Genomic DNA, 25,393 nt, shown 5'->3' with positions numbered 1-25,393 from the left:
CCTGTGGGGGCACAATTCAATGAGTACTCAATAACTTAGCTGAATTTCTTTTATCTACGCCTCAACTACGATCAGTAGTTAATGTATCATTATTAACCAAGGTAAAAAATACAATATTTGCGTCACTAATCCACATACCTGCCACTGCTCAAGTTGCTGACCGAGGTCAATCTTCTGCCGCACCGCCTCGTACAGCTGGCTATTAGCTTGCATCAGCTCCACCCTAGTCTTCGCCAAAGAAACCTGGAAATTACATCATACAACGTTAATAGTCTAAAAATTGCGTCTTTAATTCAACTTTTCTTTTAAGTAGTGGTCCTTGTAAGTGGGAGTACTAATAAAACAAATTATATGAGGTCCGAAGTTGTAAGATCGTAGATATATTTGTTTTTCTAGGCCATCTACAATAATCTTTCGGAATCATCCACTGCTGGACATTCTTTCTTCCACTGTCTTAAGCCACCTATATCCAGTGGCACTTTTTAATGTCACCCGCTTGATGTCATCATTCCACCTAGCGAAGGTTCGACCAACACTGCATCTTTCAGTGCGAGGTCGCCTTTCTATCACTTTGGGACCCCAACGTCCTTTGGCTCTTCGAACTTTAATATATTATTTTAAAAATTCCCATGCTCTCTGTTATGTGATGATAAAGTCAATTCAAGTAGAGGTGTATATCATATCAACAGACAGAATGAAGACCGGGAGCCGCAGCGAAAAAATCTGAAGATGGTACAGTGGCACAAGTATGGCCGAAAGTTGCATATTTGCCGAGGACGATCCCCACGGTCACAGTGCCAAAAATCATTGAATTATTTTCATCATCATCATCATAATCAGCCGATGGACGTCCACTTCTAGATATAGGCCTTTTGCATGGACCTCCAAGCACAACGGTCTCGAGCTGCCAACATCCAGCAGCTTCCTGCAATCCTTGATCCACCTAGTGGGGGTCGACCAACGCCCAACACTGCGCTTTCCGTTGCGGGGTCGCCATTCCAGCACCTTGGGACCCCGTCCATCGGCTCTTCGTATTATGTAGCCTTCTCACAACCCATTGCCACTTCAGCAGAGATACTCCAAGCATAGCTCCAGCGTGTGACTTTGAGCCTTCTATTAAGGCGCATAGTTAGCGTTAGTTGAAATATTTTAACGCGGCTCTCAACTGCTTGAGAAGGGCTGGCCCATTTATTTGCGCAAAGGATTAGTTTAGCTGTCCATAGCGGAAATGCAACCACTGGGCATGATTTGTATAACTTTTAGGATAAGTTAAGTTGCTTAAGGTAATTTTTCTCAATAAAAAAGTAGAAGAAAAACTGTACAAGGTTGTTAGAAGTTGGTATAATCAGGCCCCGTTCCAGGGGGGTCAAGCGAGGCATTTGCCCAGAGCGGCAAAAATGAAGTGTGGCAAAATTTATTTCATTGGTCCAGTGGATTCGGAAAAAATTGACTGTGACAGACAGACATTCGAGAGATCTTACAAGGGTTCCGTTTTTATACGTACATACGTTCGGAATTCTAAAAAAGTATGGTGTATGGAAAGGGCGGCAAAATTTATGTTTACCCTGAGCGGATCTTGCTGGATCAGGTATAATGAGCCGTATCCTCTTACGTCTTACCTCAACTGTCTTCTTCCTCTCGATAGCCTCATCCCTCTCCTGTCTGGCTCTAGTGACCGCGTCGTCGTGCTGCAGGCTGCTGTAGTTGGCGTCGTTCAGCAGTTTGTCTCTCTCCTCTGCCGCCGCGCGCAGTTCTACTTCTGCTACGGATAACTGGAAGCAAAATTTAAAAGAATTTAGTATTGTTTTTTTACAATGACAAGTTAGCCCTTGACAGCGATCTCACCTGGGGTGTGATTTCGCGATTTTATACTCGTCGAACTTTATTTCTATGGGATGTCAAAAAGAAAATGTCATTAACAACGATGTTGCCATGGAAACGAGCGATGTCACATCGCTGTAACTTTACAGAATGCAGCGGCTGATGATAAGTGATGCGGTCTTTTCACCGAGAAGTTTATTCTACCTATAGGTGCCTCTGACGGTTTCTATGTGGCATCATAACGGAAATGATGATGATCCCTTGATGGTAATCAAAAATGGTTGGAGTTAGTCAATCTACCAGATGAACATTGTCGCTGATTTTTTTTAGCAATTCCGTCATACTTAATTTTTGCTAAATTATAACCGTTTACGCAGCGCAAGCAACGGAACCTCTCAAACATATAACTCTCAAATATATTTTCCTGTTTTTGTCGCTATTACTCTCAAAGACAACTCTCAAATATATAACTTTTTCTGTTTTTGTCGCATTTACTCTCTCCCATAATTTGATTCACCAACACGAAAATATTTTATTAGCATCGAAACAGTAGTTCCTCAGATTAGCGATAGGTACTAGATAGATAGATAGATTTCTTCAATCAAACAACCAAAATACAAACTCACCAACTTCACAATATTATAGTAAGTATAGATTTGTTTATCAATCAATCAAATGAAATCATCAAAACATCGTGCCTCCCATTAAACATCATGAACACTTAATAAATTAATTTCCATAGGAGGAAATGGTCCGTGAAAGTGCCTCTAAAAACGCATTCCTAAGAAATTCAACAGATTTCCCCGAGCTCCCACGATGTGCATTTCCGCTAACCACACACTATTGAGCAAAAACAGTGACAATTATGCGGAGAAAATTCCATCACTTGGAAAATTAAATTATCTTTCAGCACAGCAGATGCAACTTAATAAGAACTTTATGGGTTTGAGACACGTTAACGAAATCATTATAATGGTAATTTTGTAACTTGACTATTAGAGGCCTATTAAAAAGAAAATCTACACGAATATTATAGAGAGGAAATATTTGTATTTCAGTACATAACGAATGAGAGCCGTGATAGCCCAGTGGATATTACCCCTGCCTCCGATTCCGGAGGGTGTGGGTTTGAATCCGGTCCGGGACATGCACCTCCAACTTTTCAGTTGTGTGCATTTTAAGAAATTAAATATCACGTGTCTCAAACGGCGAGGGAAAACATCGTGAGAAAACCTGCATACCAGATTTTCTTAATTCTCTGCGTGTGTGAAGTCTGCCAATCCGTATTAGGCCAGCGTGGTGGAGTATTGGCCTAACCCCTCTCATCTTGAGTGGATACACGAGCTCAGCAGTGAGCCGAATATGGGTTGATAATGATGATATAACGAATAAACTCAAAACTACTGGACTGATTTGAAAAATTCTTTCACCAATAAAGAGCTACATTATCAGGGAGTAACATAGGCTATATTTTATCCCCATAGTCCATAGGCTATATTCCCACGGGAATGGAAATTACGCGGGTGACACTACGAGGTTGTGTTGGGATTTTATATTTAAAAAAATAATATAAGAAATATTTTAATTATACACCTTTTCAGGCAATCTCTTTAGACCTTGATATTTAAGTTGTGCTTATCTACTGGTTGAGTAACAAAGTCGTAAAAATAAAAACTTTGTCGTAACTACATATTATGCGCCTGCATAATTACCACGAACTACTTTTTTATTGTCAGAAATGCAGTATTATTATATTATGAGTAAAATTTAATGAAATTATACCTATATACAAATATTATAAATGCAAAAGAAATCTGTCTGCTTGTTACTGCAAAACCGCTAAACCGATTTGGATGAAATTTGGTATAGAGATAAATTGAATATGCAAATTCGAAAAAAGCACATGTCGGATATTATTCTGTACATATAAGTAAATTATCTAATATCATGTTTAGATTAATTTTAAAATAAATAATTTTAGTACTTCATCATCATCATCATCAACCCATATTCGGCTCACTGCTGAGCTCAAGTCTCCTCTCAGAATGAGAGGAGTTAGGCCAATAGTCTACCACGCTGGCCCAATGCGGATTGGCAGACTTCACACACGCAGAGAATTAAGAAAATTCTCTGGTATGCAGGGTTTCCTCACGGTGTTTTCCTTTACCGTTTTAGACACGTGATATTTAATTTCTTAAAATGCACACAACTGCAAAGTTGGAGGTGCATGCCCCGGTCCGTAATTATCGAAGGCTTATTAACACCAAAATGTAACACGACAGTTACTTTTAGAAATGATACACTGGTTTAGATAATAATTCGTTTTTTTCTATTCCTGGACATTTTAAATTGTCAGAAATGTGCCCTTTTCGAAATTGCATATTCAATTAGCCCTTTGAGCAGAACGTAGGTTTTTTTTATTTCGGAAAAACCCATGACCTACGTATTTGTAAAAGCCAGAATTTCACACGAACGAATTCGCGTGCCTCCGCCATTTGAAATAAAATTAACATAAAAAGAGTTACAAACTGAAATAGAATGTTTATTTTCGCCGGTGCAAGGCTACATTATAATGCTGGGTCATTTCCGTAAAGCCTCATGGTATGAATAGGCTGGTCGTTGCACCCGCTCGACCACTCCGTGACCTGATGGTCACGCAAAGCTTTTGTCTCACAGTGGCATTTAACAAGTTGGAAATTAAATACGTTGCTGGCAATACTAAATAGAATTATTATGTAGGTACAATTTAGAACTGGATTACTTTTTAACTTAAGTATAAATACTAAGAATTAAGTATAGGTAGGTATAGACTACAAGCCATTGAACAAAAATTACATGTGAAATGACCCAACGTGAATAATGCTTAGAAGGCTGTTACTATATGAGAAAATAACTCTGAGCACTATGCCGTCATTTCTGAGCGGTACAGGTGAGTACGCGAGTGAAGAGTAAGGCTAGCGACACTTATATTTCGACTCCTGCGCTGGAAAAATGTTCAGAGTTATTTTCTGATATAGTAACAACCTTCTAAGCGTTATTCACTTTGGGTCATTTCACAGGTAATTTTTGTTCAAGGGCTTGAAGTCTATAAATAAATATTAAGAAGAATAACACAATTTGTTTTTAATAATTTAAAAAGAATGTTTGTCATATCTTTTTTTAAATATGATTAATACTCCCATTCCCCTCCAACTAGTCGGGAAAGACGTGTATTATGAGTGGGTACGACAATAGACCAACGGAGCGGGGATCGAACCATCACCCTTCGGTGATGAGTCCGACCGCTCTTACCGTTGAGCTATTGAGGCTTTAAATTTAGTTGTATGTTGTAATCAATAATTCTTGAAAATAAATGATTATTATTATCTCATGATTTACTCTCTCATTTATTTATTTCTCCTTTTTTTAAAATTTTTAACAATGTTGTAATATAAAATAAACAAAACACTATCAAAAATTAAAAAAATAAATAAAAATACTAAATCTATAAACTGTACAGTGTGCCAATCAAACAATAACATAAAACTACATAATCGCGCTAATAACCTACTTTATTGAAGTCGGTTAATAAAAACAACAAATTAATAGAAGCTCAAACCAAATATGCGAATATATCAGATCATTATACTCCCACATCGAGCCATACAAAATCATAATGAACTAGTTGTATCGTACTCTACATGGGTAAGGTCAATAGAAACGCGTATAATCGTATATGGGTAGAGATAACCGGATATGTGAATTTTAACCGATCGTAGGTGGGTAAGAACTAAGAAGGATAACATTGGAAGACTGAATATTCTGCCACACTTAGTAACTTTAAATATAAAAACAATTAGAAAAATCTTTAAACAATATATGAGTAAATATTAAAAATCTTTTTAACAAAAAAATTCAACCGACTTCAAAATCACAAGTATAAAGTAAAAAGCATAAAATAACATAGTATGTGCTGATCTGATGATTCTGATCACTTTGAAGGCGGTGCTAATCCAGTGACGTAAATTAATTGAAGCCGTTTCTGAAAGAACCGTCTTAAAATCCTAAAGCTTTATGATTTAAACGGGTTTAGTTAATGCATCACTGTGTTGGCATCGCCGTCAAAGTGATCAGAAAGATGTTATTTTTCGCTTTTTTAACCGACTTCCAAAAAGGAGGAGGTTCTACGTTCGGCTGTATGTATGTTTTTTTTTTTTTTTTTTTTAGTTTATTTTTGTGATTTTGAAGTCAGTTGAATATTTTTGTTAAAAATATTTTATTTTTCTGTTTTAAGTGAGTACAGGCAATTTCGTTATTTTCATTTTAACACAAAATTACTGAATCGATTTTCATGAATAAAATGGGACCAATCTGGAAGTCTTTTAAACAAAAAAAGAATTTTTAAAATTGGTTAAGAAATTATGAATTTATGAGGTAACAAACATTGAACATCTTTTTTTTGAACAACTTCTTTTTTTTTGAAGTCGGTTACAAATCAAAGTCCATTGACACACACCATTGTTTCCAATCATGCCACATTATAATACCGTTGCAAGTCGATTGAGGAAAAATTTATTATAAAAAAAAAATACAGCTGATCATTCGAATCAGACAGTTATTGTTTATGATAACGATGCATCAAGGTAACTTGATGTTAAAACTTAACTGATGATTTCATTTCTTATGCAAGTATTGTAATTTTATAATCACCTTTTTATACTGCTTTTTTTTATTCTTTACAAGTTAGCCCTTGACTATAATCTCACGTGATGGTAAGTGATGATGCAGTCTTAGATGGAAGCGGGCTAACTTGTTAGGAGGAGGATGAAAATCCACACCCCTTTCGGTTTCTACATGGCCTCGTACCGGAACACTAAATCGCTTGGCGGTACGTCTTTGCCGGTAGGGTGGAAACGCGGAGGCCGTCAAATGGCCGTCAAAGGCTATTTGTAATCAAATTAATTTCTAAGCATCAGTGTTTAATTCATATTTTCAATATTAACTGTTGTCTGAAACGTAATGGTCCGTTAGTTCTCTAACAGTTTTGGAATAGTCTAATGCACATACAGTTCGATTTGCTCAGTTATCCTACTAATATTATGAACGCGAAGTATGGGTGTTTGTTTGGATGTTTGTTACTCTTTAACGCCGAAACTACTGAACCGATTTGGCTGAAATTTGGAATGGATATTCAATTTATATGAACTATAAACATAAACGCACAAATAACAAAGATATTAGTAATTATGTTTGAATGCCCATACAAATTTAACGATCATTATGTGCCTACGACGTCATTAGTTCGTACCATCTGACCCTTTAAATCCCTGTACTCCGAAAGTAATGACCGCAGATATCCTGTTACTTTTACAAAATTGCTTTACTATTAGCATACTCTTAATTTATATACAATTTAAAAAATTTTCATCATCCCAGCTTACCTTAGAAGACAGATCGGCAATGACGTCATTCTTCTCATCTATCTGCCTCTCTCGCTCCAGCGCCCGCCTGGCGTGAGCAGCGATGGAGTCCCTCACTCTGGACCCCTCAAGTTGAGCATAAGCAGCCACAGCATCAGCGCACGCGGCCGCCAGCGCTCCACGTCGGAGAGTCTCACCTTCATCACCATCCAGCGAAGTTAGAGACAGATCTGAATGGAGACCTGTAATAAAATAAACATTTGTTTAAGTTTAACGTCACAGATTAAAGAATAATAGGCAGATAGAGCACGGAATACGACGGTGTCGTAACCGCTCCAAATACTAAATTCAAAAACGAATACATTTTCGATTCAGTACGACACGAAGCGTTGCATCAGTAATTTTCAATATTATTTAAGAAAAATGGCGTCTTAATTTTTTAAATATTTTAAAAACTGATCATAAAAACTAAATAAATAAGATGGAGTATTTTTTATTGGTAATTATTGATTATTATATTAATTTACGTAATTGTTGTTAGTGTTCATTTTTGAAATACAAATTATGAAAAAAGTTTATAAATGCGGATGTCAAGGAGACGCGTTACGTTTGTTTTTTTTATGAGTTTCACCGGCTTCACCACGCTGCTTGTAAAGACTCATTCTGGATCTTCTTTATTCACAGAATAAAGAGGATAATAACGTATATCTCAATTTATAAATGGTAAAGAATTGAGCATATTTGAACATTTTCCCTGGAATCATAAGCAGGTTTACCATCTGGTGCTTATCATTGAATTTTGGGACACGTTACTAGTGTACCTACATGTTCCGTGGCGAATAAAGACAGGTGTCCACTGATCCGCATCGTACGGTTCGGACGAATCGCAGCAAACGGATTTTAGTATTCTTTGTATAGAAAGTCATACAAGTTCGTCCACAGATCGCATCGTACGGATCGTATCGAACGGATTTTATCAACCGTAAAATTAAAAATCTGTTTGATGCGATACCTACAGTAGGATTTGTGGACGACTGCTATAAGGGGTCTTACAATGCTTATTTTGTGAGTCTATCATTAGCTTAATGGAGGTCTTAGGTTAGCAATGGCTGGCTAATGCACACCAGCTCCGCAGAAAAAACAGGTAGGAGGAGGCAGTGAGACTTCCTGCAATCTTACCATTAGTGCACCGATGATTGCATCGACATTTCAAAGTACATGATCGACACAGACGGATCTGCTAAGTTTTAGTGGGTATTCTGGCTACCAGTCAGTGAGTCCCACATATCTGGTCAGATGCTAAGCAATGCCTGAGTAAATTCCGACCAGAACGCTTCCTAGGTTAAACGAGATTCTTCCCAGGGAAAACAAGTCTCAAAGTATCACAAATATCACTGTTCAGGAAGAAAAGAAATATACCTAAATGGTGTATAATGCTCGTAAGTGCAAGTATTCACGGATTAACTCGTGGAATAGTTTTTTAATCTGTATACCTAATTATATTATTTGCATACTTTTGCATTGTTAGCAAACGCTAATTAATAATATCAGATTAACCCTTTTAACTGTCTTGACACGACCTTAGCCACCTTAGCCGCTAATCTAACCCTATTTAGGTTAGTGGCTAAGTTGGAGATTAAGAATGAGGTAAGTTACATATTGCAAGTATGGATTAACCAATAATAACTCATAATAATTCATAATGAGAGCATTAGAATAACCTATAACAGTAAAATAATCTTTGTATATTTATTCTGGTTCTTAGTTTATATTGGTTGTTTTACGTACAGGTGATTTTGAGTTCCGGTACGATGTCTGAAACCGAAAGGGGTGTGGATTTTCATACTCCTAACAAGTTAGCCCGCTTCCCTCTTAGATTGCATCATCACTACCCATCAGGTGAGATTGTAGTCAAGGACTAACTTGTAAAGAATAAAAAAATCATCATAATTTTTATTAACAGTTCCAGACCACTTTCCTTTGCTAAATTAAACCCACCACTTAGATAAATAATAAAGATTTCTTAATATTATATTAAGTAAAATAAACTCACAAGCTTTTAGTATCTATCTTCTATAAGCTATACCATAGCATAGGTATTTTAAACGTTTTTGTATCGGTAGGCTTCGACTGAAGTCCTAGAACTTGTATGTAGCGGATAACGGGAGCTTTTTTTCAATGTTATCAAATGACTGAAACCTGTTATCTACCTACAACATGTGTTATATGTTTTTATTGTAATCATCTTTTGAGACATCCACTACCCGACATCTAATATGGAGATATCTTACTTTATAGTAATTCTTGACAAAAAAAGTCGATCCCGAAGTTGGAAAACCAGATGCAACATATCCTTTAGGTTGGAACACAGCTAAACTTGCGAGAGCCTTAGACCTTCTTAATCCGGGCCTGTCGCAAAATTTCTTTATAAAGAACATCTTCAAACAATGAAACTAATCCCTGCCAAATTTCATGTTTGTAGCATGAAAACGAAGGTGCAATTAGCCTTTAGAAGTCGGATATTCGGAGTGCAATAATTTGCAAGGCTTTCACAGTAACGAAATTGAATCTTTAACATCACGTAGGTGGTAAAGGTAACTTTCTACACTAGTGTCAAGTGTTAGTTGATATGGCGTATAGTTGGTGCACCGCAAGGCCCTTATTATGTGGTGATATTTTGTTTCAGAGGACAGCTGCGGCTTAGATTAAATACGATAAGTTTATTCGATAGTTAGTTAGGGCGTATAATGTCCATGTAAATTAACGTAGTTATATAGATTATAATATGTTAAACAGTTTGATGAGCCGTGATAGCCCAGTGGATATAACCTCTGGGGCTCTGCCTTTGTTTCGGGGGGCATAGGTTTGTCCAGTCTAGGGCATGCATCTCCAACTTTTCAGTAATATGCATTTAGGAAGTTAAATAACACGTGTCTCAAACAGTGAAGGAAAAACATTGTGAGGAAATCTGCATAAAGAATTTTCTCAATTCTCTACGTGTGTGAAATCTGCCAATTCGCATTGGGCCAGCGTGGTGGACTGTTAGCCTAACTCCTCTCATTCTGAGGGGAGACTCGTGCTCAACAGTGAGCCGAACATGGGTTGTCAATTACAGTTTAGAGAATTAAGAAAATTTTTAGGTATGCAGTTTACACGATGTTTTTCCATAATCGTTCGAAAAAATCTCAAAATGCACTTAATTGAAAAGTTAGAGGTGCATGTTCCAGACCGGATTCGAACCCACGCCCTTTGAATCTCAGGCAGAGGTCTTATGCACTATCTATCAAGACTCTTTGGAGAGTCAAAATCTCCTAAAAATGCTCCGATTTCGGGTTGAAACGTATACGTAGAAGTTTTTCTGTCGTCGATTTTTCGCAAATAATACAGTAATAATTCAATTAGTTACTATTTAGTAACACATTGCTTTAAAATATACCTAATTGACAAACCCGATTGCAGTCTGATTGACAAAAATTACGAAATGGCTCACTTGATGAACAAGCAAAATTAATGTAAATTAATATCTAATTCTGAAAATGTTGTCTTAAGTAATCATGCTTGAACGAACACTTTCTGCGATGCAATCGTAATTTCTACATGCTTACTTGCAAATGTAATGAAATTCTAGTATTTCACAATATTTACCACATGTACAAATTAAATGGCACTTATTAAGTAGGTATAGCTATTAAAAATATTGCCAGACATGTAAATTTATTGGCATTTATCTCAACAATATAAAAATTACAAGATTACTTCGTGTGCTGTTTGAACACAAAATATTTTTAATATTGATTTCATTTATATGACGCATTTTAAGTTGAGCCGTGATAGCCTATTGCGACCTCTACCTGCGATTCCTGAGGGTGTAGATTCGAATCCGGTCCGGGGCATGCACCTCAAACTTTTCAGTTGTGTGCATTTTAAGAATTTAAATATCATGTGCTTCAAACGGTTAAGGAAAAACATTGTAAAGAAACCTGCATACCTGATAATTTTCTTAATTCTCTACGTGTGTGAGGTCTGTCAATCCGCATTGGGCCAGCGTGGTGGACTAAGGCCTAAGCCCTCTCATTCTGAGAGGAGATTCATGCTCAACACTACGAAATTGCGATGTGATGTGCTACGTATATACGATGACCGCGCGACAAGATACTAGCGAATATCGAAAACGTGCATAAGAACGTCTATACGTTACGCAAACGCTCGTTCAACGTCGCTAGTTTGAAGGGGCTTTTAAATTACCAACCGTATAATGCAAATGTCGTGGTATCACTTTATTTAAGTGAGTAAACTTCATTACACTACAAAATCGCAACGTTAGAGCTACGTATAAACGATTACCGCGTGACAGCAATAGAGGCTAGCGAATATCGGAAACTTTATGCATAAAAACGTCTCTATGCTACGTAAACGCTCGACCATCGTTGCTAGTGTGAAGGGGCTTTTAACCGTATAAATTGTACCGTACCGTATAATGCAAATGTCGTGTATGACCTTATTTCAGTAAGTAAACCTCATTACACTACAAAATCGCAACGTCAGAGCTACGTATCTGCGCTACGCGAACGCTTGACAAACGTTGCTAGTGTGAAGGGGCTGTTAGAATGTTAGAATTACCAACAGCATAATTCTAATGTCTTGTATCAGTTTTTATGAGTTGCAGTTGAGTAAATCTTATTACATTACAGATGCAAGTTGATTATGAAATATTATTTACAAAGTAGCCTTTGCTTGCGATTTCATCTGCCATGTTTTATTCTAGAGGATATAGTAGATTTTTTGATGTTTCATTTACAGGCACATAATATATTATTTGAAATAACTTGGTATTGGTTGCTATTTTATATTTTTCCCTATAATTACTAACCTATTAACATATTTAAGATCTATCCTTCAGGGCGCTTTTTATGTCGTCGAGATGTTTTAGTTTTATTATTTTTCTTTTAATATCGTCATCATAATTTTTACGTATAATATCGTCAGCATAATTAATTATTAGCGGACGCCCGCAACTTCGTCCGCGTGGAATTCTGTTCTTCAGTAATCCCGCGGAAACCATGGATTTTTCCGGGATGAAATGTAGCCTATGTGTTAATCCAGGGTATTATCTAATTCATTTTAAATTTCATCCAAATCTGTTCAGTAGTAGCGGCGTTAAAGAGTAATAAATATCCAAACAAACATATCCATACAAACTTTCGCGTTTATAATATTAGTAGGATAGTAGGATTATAAGTATAAGTAGGTATCTTATATCGAGTGGAAGACATCTTGTAATCTCTCAAGTTCGTTGAACACTGCATCTTTAACTAGAGCCTGCAACAGTCAGACATACCTCTTTTACGAAGGTTGAAAATTATGTCAGCTTATGCTCCTACCATAGCTGTAAGTACGATAGTGAATTATGGTTTTTTTAACCTCAATAGCTCAACTACACAGGCAGTAGTTCGATCCTCGCCCCTAGTTGGAGGAGAATGGGAATATTGGCCATAATTAGAAGATATGACAGATACTAAAAAAAGTAATTAAGACTGTTGTCATACAAAATATCATGGAGGAATCATGTCTTCAGTCGCCAGACCCTTGGCCTCGTGGCGACTCTTCGCTAGAGACCCATAAAGCTCTCTTATAAAAATCTTTTGTTTTTCCTGATTGTGTAAGTGCCGTGGGCTCCATATGGGACCTCAGCGGCGTCACCGGGGGTTTGGGCGAGCGCAGAAGCATCGCCTGATGGGGCCCGAAGGCAGAAGCAGAGTTAGATGGGCGGAACCACTCTCCAAGGGCGTCTCCTCTGAGACTCGGACCTCGGCTTAGAGGGCCGTTCGGGAAACATAAAAATCTTTGACGGTGATTTTTGTCGCGAAGTCAAGACGACCGGAGATATTTCTCATAATATTATGCTGAGGACAATAATAAAAAAATAAGCATTTTACTGGGACGGTTGAGAATCTGGACCCTTGAAACCTGCTGCAAACCATAGTCCGAATTCTATAATTGACTACTGTACTTTTAACTACGATTTGAGCAATGAGCATGGACTGACAAACTTACGGCCAGTGGTGCGCACAAGGTTTTTAACTAGGGTAGGATATACATACATATAACGTATAAATTGTACAAAATGGAAAATTCCATCTCCAATACGTAATAAATCCTTAGAGTATACATTGCGTTTATGCATCTATGAAGTGCACGCCATTGCTTACAGCGTTGATAAAATGTGGTACCTAAGTCTGACTACCATAGACTCTCGGTCCATATTGAAACGGTTTATAATTAAGAGTACCCTTGAAACCTTCGAAAGTCTTTTTTTTTATTCTTTACCCTTGACTGCACCTGATGGTAAGTGATAACCTTCGAAAGTCACCACAGTGCAAACCCTAATTGCCTCGGTAACCTACGGTAGGTAAGTAACCGTACTCACCTACGGTAGGTGATAGGCTAACAAACGGCCTTGATAAAATGTGGTAAATCTGGTTATGACAGGCACTTGGTCTGTGCCTACACTAAATCGTGAGTTTTTTCCGTAACAAGCCGTGCTAAGCTCCGCGTAGCACAAAGAATGCTTGAAATGAATGTTTTAGCAAAAAAATGTAAGGTTTTTATAGTAATAAACAGGTATGTTTTCCAAGTCTAAATCGGTAGTAATTATAGCTATCCGTTTTATCAGAAAATATGGCCCTTGCTAATTATTTATGTAATTTGTAATTTAAACGCAAATTAGCACTTTGGCCCACTTTTTGATTCATACCTTAGTAATTTTCTTCAAGTTTAGGTAATTTTCTTTACTTATCAATTCAGACTCGTACCTTAGTAATTTTTTTTCAAGTTAAGTTACATTTTATTTTAGCAATAATTGAAATTTTTTCACACAAACCCAACGTCACTGACGTCACCGAGAGGTTTATGTGAACACGTAAGTTATCTATCTACCTATGCAAGAGAATTTAGCCGCTCTAGCCATGTTAATATATCGATTCTCTTTCTACAGTCGTTACCAATAAAGGGAATGATATATCGGATAAGTTGATCACGTGACTTATTGATGAAAATGTTATTTACACACATTTCTGTTTTTTAGACCATTAGCCTTTGTAGAAAGAGAATGAATATGTAACATACAAGTAATATAGCTAGGCTCCGGACTAGTAAAACGTGTGGAGGGAATGATCTCTTCCTGAGACTCGGAGCTTGGCTTAGGTAGGTACATTGGCTAATTGGGCTGATATAGTTAAGCTATAAAACTGAAACTAATATTATAAAACTGAAGAGTTTGTTTGTTGGTTTATTTGCTTGAACGCGCTAATCACAGGAACTACTGGTCCGATTTGAAAAATTCTTTCAGTGTTCGATAGCCCATTTATCGAGGAAGGCTATAGGCTATATATTATCCCCGTATTGCTACGGGAACGGGAACCACGCGAGTGAAACCGCGCGGCGTCAGCTAGTAATGAATACCTATGTATGAAACTTCAACCCACTATAGCTAAACTACACAGTATGCGGGTTTTTCTTCAAAGAATTGTCCGTCACTTTATTGTTAATCCTAAACCGACAGTCAGCGACAATTTTGAAAGTTAATTTGGCAACAGCGATCGTGAGGAGTTAGCTCGTGACGCATCGTGCCAACCTTCGGAACTGCACGACATGTCATCGCAAATGTATTGTTTCGTAAAATCGATGAACGATACAAAAACTCGTCCATTCAGTTAGAACAATAATTATTATGGTTTTCGTTGAAAAACTACGTCAGGATACTCGTAAGAAACTCCTTGACTTACTTTCAATAACCTATCTATCCGCCATTTAGCTTGCTAAAGTTAAGAAAATCTATCTTTCTGTTCTTATATGCTTTTCAATAACCTACTGACACATAGTTTGACTATGTAAAGATAGTTTAAACGTCACTGATAATCGAGGATAGCTATCAATCCGTAATCTTGGGTAGGTTTTTTAAAAAAATTATGTAAATACGATATTTTTGATTAGTTTATACCTATACTATAATAAATACTATAAGAACTGAGCGAGCTAAGTAGAGTTACACTTAACTAACCGAGTAACCAAAACATCAAAATTTAGTACATACTAATAGGTATAGCCAATTCAAGAGTACTCGTACAATAGAAATATTGAATAGCTACACTGCGTATGAGGTATAAATGAATATTCAATTTCTTTGCTAACTTTCGCAAAATTTTTTCGACAAAAAACAGTACAACGCCATATTCATCAAAAAAGTCATTTAGATACCGAAGAATCTTTAAATGTCAATAGGAATTGATGACGACAATGATCTGATCACCATTGAAAACGGATCTCCCCGAAGAACAACTCTCCGTTCTTTATTATTGCCATAATTCAACCCAACAATCATGACATCACATTCGCGAATGTATGCTAAGCATATAAAAAATCCTATATTGCAATGCTTTGTAAATAAAATTCGTGAGTAAAGTTCGTGATGTGGCGAGCCAACGCCGTGACGACGTGTCAATTATTATTGTCATTGTTAAACGTTGCTATCATCGCTGATCTTTTTATATCAACTTCATTCGGGCACCTCACCCAAAAGCATTGCCTACCCTCAGCATTTCCACTTCATCATCATCACCATTATCAGCCGATGGACGTCCACTGTTGGACATAGGCCTCTTTTACGAACTCCCAAACAAAATGGTCTCGAGTCGCCAGAATCCAGCGGCTCCCTGCAACCCGCTTGCATGTCTTGGACCACCCAGTGGGGTCGACCAACACTGCGCTTTCAAGTGTGGGATCGCAATTCCAGCACCCCAATATGTATGTTGGGTTGTTAGAATATTTAACATGCTCGTAGTGTAGGAACGCTTACTTCCTTGGTATCAAACCAAGACCGAAATCTAAAAATAGGTCCAGAACCATTTAGAAATCCTTCATTGACCCGATCTGGGATTAAAATCTAGGTCCGCTTTTGCTGTTTAATATGGTAAAAAAGCATCGGTCTCCTATAGAAATGTCCAAAAAAAAAATGAGTCCTAAAAACATTCACTATTTGAAATGTAGATACTCGTAGAGTCGATAGAATAGTAAGAATTAGTTGCGCTAGATTACGCCATGTTTTTTTCTATTCCATGGCACCATGAATCATATCGCTATTGTGCTTACAATGAGGAAGTGGAGCATGGTGTAAAATGCTACTATGCGGCCAGTGAAACAATTTTCACGGCATGAGGACAATTTGATTATATTCATTCGGCAACTCAATAAAAAAAAAATATAGCAGTAATTTCTGAATTCTGGAAGACCGAATATATTTGTTTTTACATTGCACGCCAGCCAGGTTAGCATTTGACTGGAATTAATACATTTGACAGGCCGTGATATGACCTCTGCCTCCGATTCCGGAGGGTGTGGGTTCGAATCCGGTCCGGGGCATGTACCTCCAACTTTTCAGTTGTGTGCATTCTAAGAAATTAAATATCACGTGTCTCAATCGGTGAAGGAAAACATCGTGAGGAAACCTGCATAACAGAGAATTATCTTAATTCTCTGCGTGTGTGAAGTCTGCCAATCCGCATTGGGCCAGCGTGGTGGCCTTACCCCTCTCATTCTGAGAGGAGACTCGAGGTCAGTAGTGAGCCGAATATGGGTTGATGACGACGTAATACATTTGAAACTGTAAACATGATTTACATAGCAGTATAGTGATTGTAACCATCCCAGTAAGTTTACAGTATTACTACTGAAACTTGTAACGGGCGGCCCTGCTCTTCCATAACTAGTAGACTAATAATACATTCAAAATAAATAGAATAGATAATTAAGCCTGATAGTCAGCGAAACAAGGCGCCAAATGAGTGGTGAGCAAAATATCTTCCAATCAGGAACAAAGAGGGAATTTACAATTGTAGGAGTTCAAACAATGCAGATTATTGGGGTGCAATATTTTTTCAATACAGTGGGACTTTAATTTTTCGTTCTTGATCAATACTACGAGTACAATACGTCTTATAATCGGCAAATCCGACGCAGTTAATAACTAGAAACTAGTCCACTCCATGCGTGTATTATGTTCATTACGAACGAATATCGATTCGATCGCGTGATGTACAGAGAGCGACAACATAGTTCTTACAGGGATTATAACTAGACTAAGTTAATACGAGACAACTACTGTGTGGGCCACTGTACGTTATTCACATGAAATATTCACAAAAACGCGACTGACACTAATAGCTTTAAATTATTTTACCGTCTTTGAACTGTGACGTTTATTTGTACTGTCATCATTCATACAAAGAGGGTAAATGTCATGAATATAGTAGTGAATACCCTACATTCAAATGACGAGCTCCAGTTATCAATAAGGCTATGGGGCGAATTTGTTGGGAAAGTATAGATAGGATCTTTTGTACTTAATACTCATAAGTATCTATAGTATACTTCGCGCTAGGAAACAGGTCCTGTAGACGCGGTACTAATGTCTTAATGGCGCCCATTGTCGTTTAGTAATGGCGGTCTTATCGTCAATTGTGTAGGACGCTGATTGGAGTCTAGTTCCTTAATTCTAGAAAAGTACCTTATAGACGTTATTAATATCACGCCATATATGGCAGTATTGCAGTCTGCATTTATTTAGTCTAATAAATCAATACTTTCAGTTTCATAAAATTGTAATAAGTACAAGACTTCCAAATTAGTAAGTAGGTATTCATATGTACCTTTGTATTGGATACTCGTAAGTACCTACAGTAGTTCCTTAATCCGAGGAAAGTACCTTAAATAATGTATTGTCAATTTTCACGCCATATATGGCAGTACTGCACTCAATATTCAATCATGGAAATTATTACTTTCAGTTTCATAAAATTGTAATACAAGACATTATACTTGCAGATGTCTGAGTAAGCATCTGCATCTTGCGTGAAAGTTAGGCTCCAACTATTACTACATCTGAACTTCTTGTAGATTCTCCTAAATAATATTGAGAAGGTTCATAGTTACTTGCAGGATGAACGACGTTGATTGAAATTGGACTTGTTTTTTAAATTATTACCATTTATTTCAACGATATCCATTCTAAAACTAATGCAAATATTATCCGTTTATTGGTTTTATTTAGGTTATTTTTATCCTTAATTCATTTGGTTTCAAGTCTAAAGCTAACTCTAAGCATAAATTTGGGCGAAATAGTGTAAACGTTATGACATATTCACCTGAATCAATATCGTGTCTTGTATTCAACTGCAAGGTGTCTTTAGTTGCTACAAAACTGATTAACTGACTTCGTTCGTTATCAACCCATATACGGCTCACTGCTCAGGGGTTAGGCCAATAGTCCACCACACTGGCCCAATGCGGATTGTCAGACTTCACACACGCAGAGAATTAAGAAGTTTTCTGGTGTGCAGGTTTCCTCACGATGTTTTCCTTCACCGTTTGAGACACGTGATATTTAATTTCTTAAAATGCACACAACTGAAAAGTTGGAGGTGCATGCCCCGGGCCGGCTTCGAACCCACACCCTCCGGAATCGGAGGCAGAGGTCATATCCACTGGGCTATCACGGCTCTAATTAGCTCTCTAGTCAGTATTAACTTTTTGTTTTCTTGCTTTAGATTAACAAGTAGTTTCTTTATTTTTGCTTCAAGTCTTGCTAACCAATTAACTGTTTATCATTTATAAAATCCTTTCATATTGAGCTAGTGTCTTTAGCTTTAGCCTTTGTTTGCAAAACTGAATTATAACGTAACAAACGTATTTTTTTTATATCTTAACTCAGACCACTAAGAACTTATTTCGCTTCAAACCTGATCACCATCAAGTACATATTTGACTTCAAGTCTTGCGAAACAATTAACAGTTTATCGTATAAGAAATCTTTACTTGAATGTATAAAGAGTTTCGTATTGAGCTGCAAGGTGTCTTTGCTTCACTTTTTAAAACTAATCGGACTTATATAGTCATATTTTTTTTAATTTAGATTACCATTAAGGACTCATTCGACTTCATATCTAGCCTCAGACCAATTATAGAAGGACCTGTATCGCACTCATAGTCACGAACAAAATTGTCTGTCATTTTCTGAAGAAAACGAGCTTAGATTTGGTATATATCTTTTACTAAACTAGAAGTTTTCGCCCGTTTTTTACACAATTTAATTACACAAAAAGGTATTTTTACGGAGCTCTTTAACCGACGAACACGATTACAACTTTTTAACATCGATACTATAGAGACAGTTTTTATAATCGCATTAGATCGTTGATCATATACTTTGACAGAAAAGTAACGTATTGCGAGGCAGGTCCTATACAATAATTGGTCTGAGTATCTAGCTAAACAATTGACAGTATCCTTACCTGAATCATCATCGTGTCCCGTATTCAGTTGCAAGGCTAGTGTCCTCAGTTGTTTGAAGACTTGAACTGCCTCGCTTCTCAGCCAATTGATGTCATCTTCCTCTGGTTCAGTTTCCATTTCAGCGTGTAAGGAGCGAGCTGTATCAGTAGCATCAGCCGCATCTGGTGCACCAACGCGTTCGGCGAGAGTGTCGTGGGATCTTTGGAGACGTTCCAGCTCTTTGAGGGTGTTTAGATATAAGTGTTCCTGTAGACAATGTATTCGTTATTGATTTTAACTAGGGCTAAAGTAAAATATTTTAAAGAGCGAAATGTACTGTTTTAAGTTATTCTGTAGTTATGTTTTGTAAACAAATAAATTCTTTCTATTATATTTTTAAAAAATATATTCTTTATAATAATTTTCACGGGCTGTTTAATCAAGTTTATTTTTAGTCCTATATAAAAAATAACATATTATATCATACTTATATTAGAAATGCTAGATTTTGTGATTATGTATATATCTTATTTTTTATCGAAATACTTCTTAACATTATATGTTAGGTTTTTTTGTTATCAATAAATAATTGATGATACAATAATAGTAGGTACAGTATTTATAGTATGCGCATTATCATCTGAGTCGTCCGGTCATAAAAGTCAAAAAAGATAGGAATGTGCAGCGCGCCTACCTGCGCACCCTAATTATCGATAAACGGCTACCTGCGCACGTGCTAATGATGAGTCAATAATGATTTGGACGATTCTGATTGGTCGGTTTCTAATGTAATTGCATTGCGTATTTTTTTTGCTATAAATGTGTTTACTGCAATTAAATAAATACATTCATGTGTTACTCGTTGCGCACTATGGATACTAATATATAATAAATTTGGCAGAAGACGAAGATTCTGATGATGAAGACTCAGATGAAGATTAATTTTATTTAGTTAATAATTATATAATATGAAATATGTATTATATTAAATCAAATATTGTTAATTTTTTTAATTTTGTGAACAAGATACGATAATAAACTTTACTTATCGATAATATGTCTTTCATTGTTACACCCTTCACTAGACGGCTCCATAAGACCCATAAGTGCAAGCGAGATAGATATAGAGAAATGATTTATGGCCCTAAGACTCAGTTGTTAATGCTATTAGTATAGCAAAGACGATTTTTTGACTTCTTGAGGAATCTAATGAAAAACTTTGTTAGATAAACGTAATCAGTATGATTTTATTGATTTTGTCTCTTCAATTATTTTAAAAATTAAATTGAAAATAATAAACCTTTCTTGTAGTCGCGTATTCAACAAATATTTACATAACTTATTCAGCAATTATAAAAACAATACTGTTAAACTTTCACTATACATCATAGGTACACCGAAATATAAATCATTTTACTTAACACTCATTATTTATATCGTAATAAATGACTATCATTTCATTTGCATATACAACGAAGAAATAAAACAATAAAATATTAATGATTTTTTATTGTTATTTCTTTGGCTTTTGCATAAGTTGGACAACTGAGTGATTCTAGTTGTGGTTTTTCAAAAGCATAACGGTTACCATCAATAATGACAATGAATAACAGTTCGACAAACTATAAAATAACAATGATCAAACCAATGTTCATAGTGCAACGTTCTATAAACCCATAGAATATGCAGGTACAATGTATCTTCCATTCTGTTTTCATGCTTGTTTAAATTCAAATATGTAGTGACATTTAAATCAGCCGTTTCACATTTAATACATGACATTTCCGCTGTTTATTTAATTTTCTATATTAATAAACTGAGTCATAAACATAACGGACTATAACAGGTTACAACTAATGTAATATTACTTAGAATGTACAAAGACGATTACACGCAGATTTTCGCGATTCGAAACTTTACGGTGCTTTTACCCGTTTTTCTAGAACGTGCGATAATAACTGCAAACGCTTAATCAAGAACCATAACAATTTGGTACAACTATGGCCATGTATCACCCGTTTTTGCAAGACACTCGTGAAACTCATCCATCACGGACAATCTTTACGTGTTCTGAACATACTCGTTAGTAAGATTCTATGGCTATTTCCCGCACTTAGTATATTTTTACTAGTACATAAGTGTTTATTTAAGGAGACGAACGCCACAAGATATCATGTAATAGACATTACATTATATTTGGGTAAATCACTGCATTTTGCACCAAACCCAATTTAAATATAGCTAAATGTCTGATTGTAATGGCAGATTGCTAAAATAATGAGGGGCTATAAAATCCTTTAGACATTTTTCACCTAAAGCCCAAACAGTAAAATTTGATTCAAAACTTTCATAAATAAAAATTTCTTTACAAGCAACCTATTATTGTCTTAAAAAACCGAAACTTCTTGTTTCGTTGCTACAGTAGTGCATGTTATGATGAACAAGTAATTAGCTCATTCATTGATGGCATTCTCGGTACTTACTTGTTCTTTCAATTGTCTTTCAAGTGCAGCGATTCTGTCGTTTGCCTCCTCGAGTTGCTGCATCAGGCTGTCTTTATCACGCAGGGAAGTAGTCAGTCTCCGCTCTAGGTCAGACTTCTTATCACTCATCAGTGCTAGCTCAGCTTTCAAGGACTCCAAACTTTGTACATGGTCCTGTAAATAACAAGCAGTTTTAAAAATAGATCCAAATGCGGAACCAAGATTGTCACAAGACAAATTCAAATGAACGAGTGACATAGCGACAAAATATCTTTACTGGAACCATTTAGAGTCCATTAGTGTCTCTATTGACTTAACATTATCTCAAAATACATTTAACGTAAACACGTGAAAGACAGTTTATTTGTTGATAAGTAATTAGTATCCTTTATGAAGTATTGACAACTTATTCATTGTATTTAATACTAAATCACTTGTAAGTTCTTGGGCCCAATTTTATAATAAATTAATACATATTATAAACAAAGTCCTCTGCCGAGTATCTTTGTCAATCTGTTCTCAATAGATTATCTATACTAATATTATAACCAGGAAATATTTGATAGTTTGTTAGTTTTTTGCATTGAATAGGCTCTGAAACTACTGAACCGATTTAAAAAAGTCTTTCACCGTTGGAAAGCTATACTATCCCCGAGTGTGATAGATTATATTTTTTCCCGTATTCTTGCGGAAACGAGAACCACGCGAGTGAAACTACGCTGCGTCTGCTAGTTTCAAATACTTAGTTTTAATTGCCTTAAAGCTGTGATAAAAAAACAACGCCCAAAACAAAGGTCAAAGGTACAACCGTTTATTATATTTCTTATTTTGGTTATTATCAGTCAGCTCGCTTGTATTGATAATAGATTACTGAAATGATAGAGATCTTTGTCCTAAATTTATGCCAATTTCTTTCCACATTATTATTGCTTTCCACATTGTTATTGCTATCAGCAACCAAAAATAAATATTTTACTTTTAGCTACAGGCACCTACAGGTTTGCCCGGAACTCTCGGTGCGCGAGTCTAACTCGCATTTGGCCGGTATTTATTATTACATATATAGTACAACCAAATAATATTTGGATCAAGGAACTTACTTGTAAGCTAGTCTTCCTCATAGAGCACTGATCCTTGAGTCCTTCCAACTGGGCTAGCAGTTGTGCTTCTGTGGCTGATGATTCCTTCAACTGCACAGTAAGACGTGAATTCTGCGCAGTTAGTTCCGCTATCAAGCTGGCCTTTTCTTCATCTCTCTGTAACAATAATTGTCATATTAACTTTGATTTTTAGTTCTTTCGATTCATAGAGAAAATTATATAAATATAAACATTGCAGAGTTTAAAAGTAGAACATTACTTTCATATTTTACAATAAATCACTAATTTTATGAAGTGCAATAATGGAAATAGTATCTATTAGTATATTGACTACTAGTGGATCCGGTCAAGCTTCGCTTTGACTTATGTGCACTTCTTCCCTATCCTTCTACCTTACACTACTCTACTCCTACCCCTACTCTACCCCTACCCTACCCCTAACCTACTCCTTTATTTATGAACGCACGCGTAAAATATGTTAATCATTTGTCAGTTTTTCTGAACGCACGTATAAATGTCAATCATTTCATAAACAGTATTTGAAAGGATGGACAACAAATGTTGACAGGTACTAAACAATGTAACATTTATGGAAAATTATTCATCTTTCATAATTATCTATTCGTCGAGTTTTCATTGTTTTTAAGATGTATTCTGCTATTCTTGGCGGAGCCAAATCCAACGAATCAAAAACCATGAAAATCGGTACAGCAGATCTCGAGTTATAAGTGTTGTAACAGACCCGAATTTCTTTTATAAATATATGTAGACTATTATTATTTATATCATGTTTTTTTTAAGTAAAGCACACATTCGTGTTTGTTGTCAAATTTACGACTTGTAGAAGTATAAACTTTCCATAAATATTACTCAATGAAATCATATTATAGAACCTTTCGATTAAAATTTGTTTCTTCAACGATAAATATATCAGCGATGAGAAATTCTATGAAATATCAATAAATATTATGACTCTGTTTGATGTTTATTACCAAATTTAAATAAAAATTACATTTGTACATCGTTAAGTTTATTTATTGGAAAGTATACTTTACAACATGTTCATGTAAAATTAAGAAATATATTCGTCAATGGTAAACCTTACTACGAAATTACAATAATAAAATTTAATATAACGTAACTTACATTAACAAAAGATTACTCAACAAGTAAAAATACAAAAACATTACTCAACAAGTAAAAACACATCTTAAATGTAATTTTTATGCATAATTGTTTGTTTATTAAATTTAAGTCAAATTCTTTTCACAGATTTGAACAGTGTGTCTAGTGGGAGTTTTCGATGTTTTCATACTGTTACTATCGCGTTAACGTAAACGCGAATTAATATGGAATTGAAACAGTTGTGCAGCAGTGCCACTAGATGGCGGTGTTTCAATTGCTTAGAAATTCGCGTTTACGTTAACGTGATCATCACAGTATCAAACTGCCACTAGGCCCTCGCATATAAAACGCTTTTCTATAATACATTCAGTGCTGCGCTAGGATGTTAGGATTTGCTTTAAACTAACTAGGATCTGTTTTTAAACAAGCGAAAGTATCTATTCTGAACTTCTAAATTAATGACTTATTTCCTAGTCGAAGTTCCTTATAATATTTTCCACAGAAAATTGTAAATTGATAATAAATTAATTAAAGTAAATTTAGATGGACAAGGACTTTAATAAAAAATACTTAGCTACTTTCTCATTGTATCGTTTTCACATTCTTTTACATTTTATCTATACTAATATTATAAAGCTGAAGTATTTGTTGTTTGTTTGATTAGCTTTAACTACATTTAAACAGTCTACAGTATTTTGTTTGTCCAGAAATCAATTAATAGCCAATCTGATTTAATCGTGCACGCAAACCATTTTTGGATTAACCATAATTCCTCCATCATCCATATATGGCTTGCCGAATTTTTGGCGAACAAAATGTCGGCAAGCCAAATATGGATGAATGCTTAAATATTTTTGTGACACGATTTAAGAATGGCCCAATTTTAAGCGACAAAATATGCTCTATTTATTATTCAAATGAGATTAAAGGCAATAAACCCACGAAGTTGCCACCGCCATTCGTGCTAATTGCTGAATAATTTACAAAAACAATCCTTGCCGTAACTAATAAGTTTAAAATGTAGGCATACTTACTCAGAAATATTTACGAAACGACAATTTCTGCGTAATTTGGAAGGTTACGGAAACAATGGCAAATGTTGTAACTTAACAATGAATTATACGTAATACGTAGAGTAAGT

General features: G+C 35.9%; 1 protein-coding gene across 1 annotated transcript in view; it reads right to left on the bottom strand.

The window, feature by feature from the left end:
- LOC112048396 (bicaudal D-related protein homolog) overlaps positions 1-25,393 on the bottom strand; it is a 123,613-nt gene that overhangs the window by 7,631 nt on the left and 90,589 nt on the right. Inside the window, exons 3-8 of the mRNA XM_024085911.2 lie at positions 23,128-23,283; positions 22,028-22,201; positions 19,565-19,811; positions 7,242-7,462; positions 1,620-1,772; positions 139-243 (exon numbers count right to left, since the gene is read on the bottom strand). Coding sequence (XP_023941679.2) covers positions 139-243; positions 1,620-1,772; positions 7,242-7,462; positions 19,565-19,811; positions 22,028-22,201; positions 23,128-23,283 — 1,056 coding nt within the window. The remainder of the gene's footprint in view (positions 1-138; positions 244-1,619; positions 1,773-7,241; positions 7,463-19,564; positions 19,812-22,027; positions 22,202-23,127; positions 23,284-25,393) is intronic.

This window comes from Bicyclus anynana, chromosome 8 (assembly GCF_947172395.1).
Source record: "Bicyclus anynana chromosome 8, ilBicAnyn1.1, whole genome shotgun sequence".
In the NCBI taxonomy this organism is placed as follows: domain Eukaryota; kingdom Metazoa; phylum Arthropoda; class Insecta; order Lepidoptera; family Nymphalidae; genus Bicyclus; species Bicyclus anynana.
This window is presented reverse-complemented; position numbering and strand designations above follow the sequence as displayed.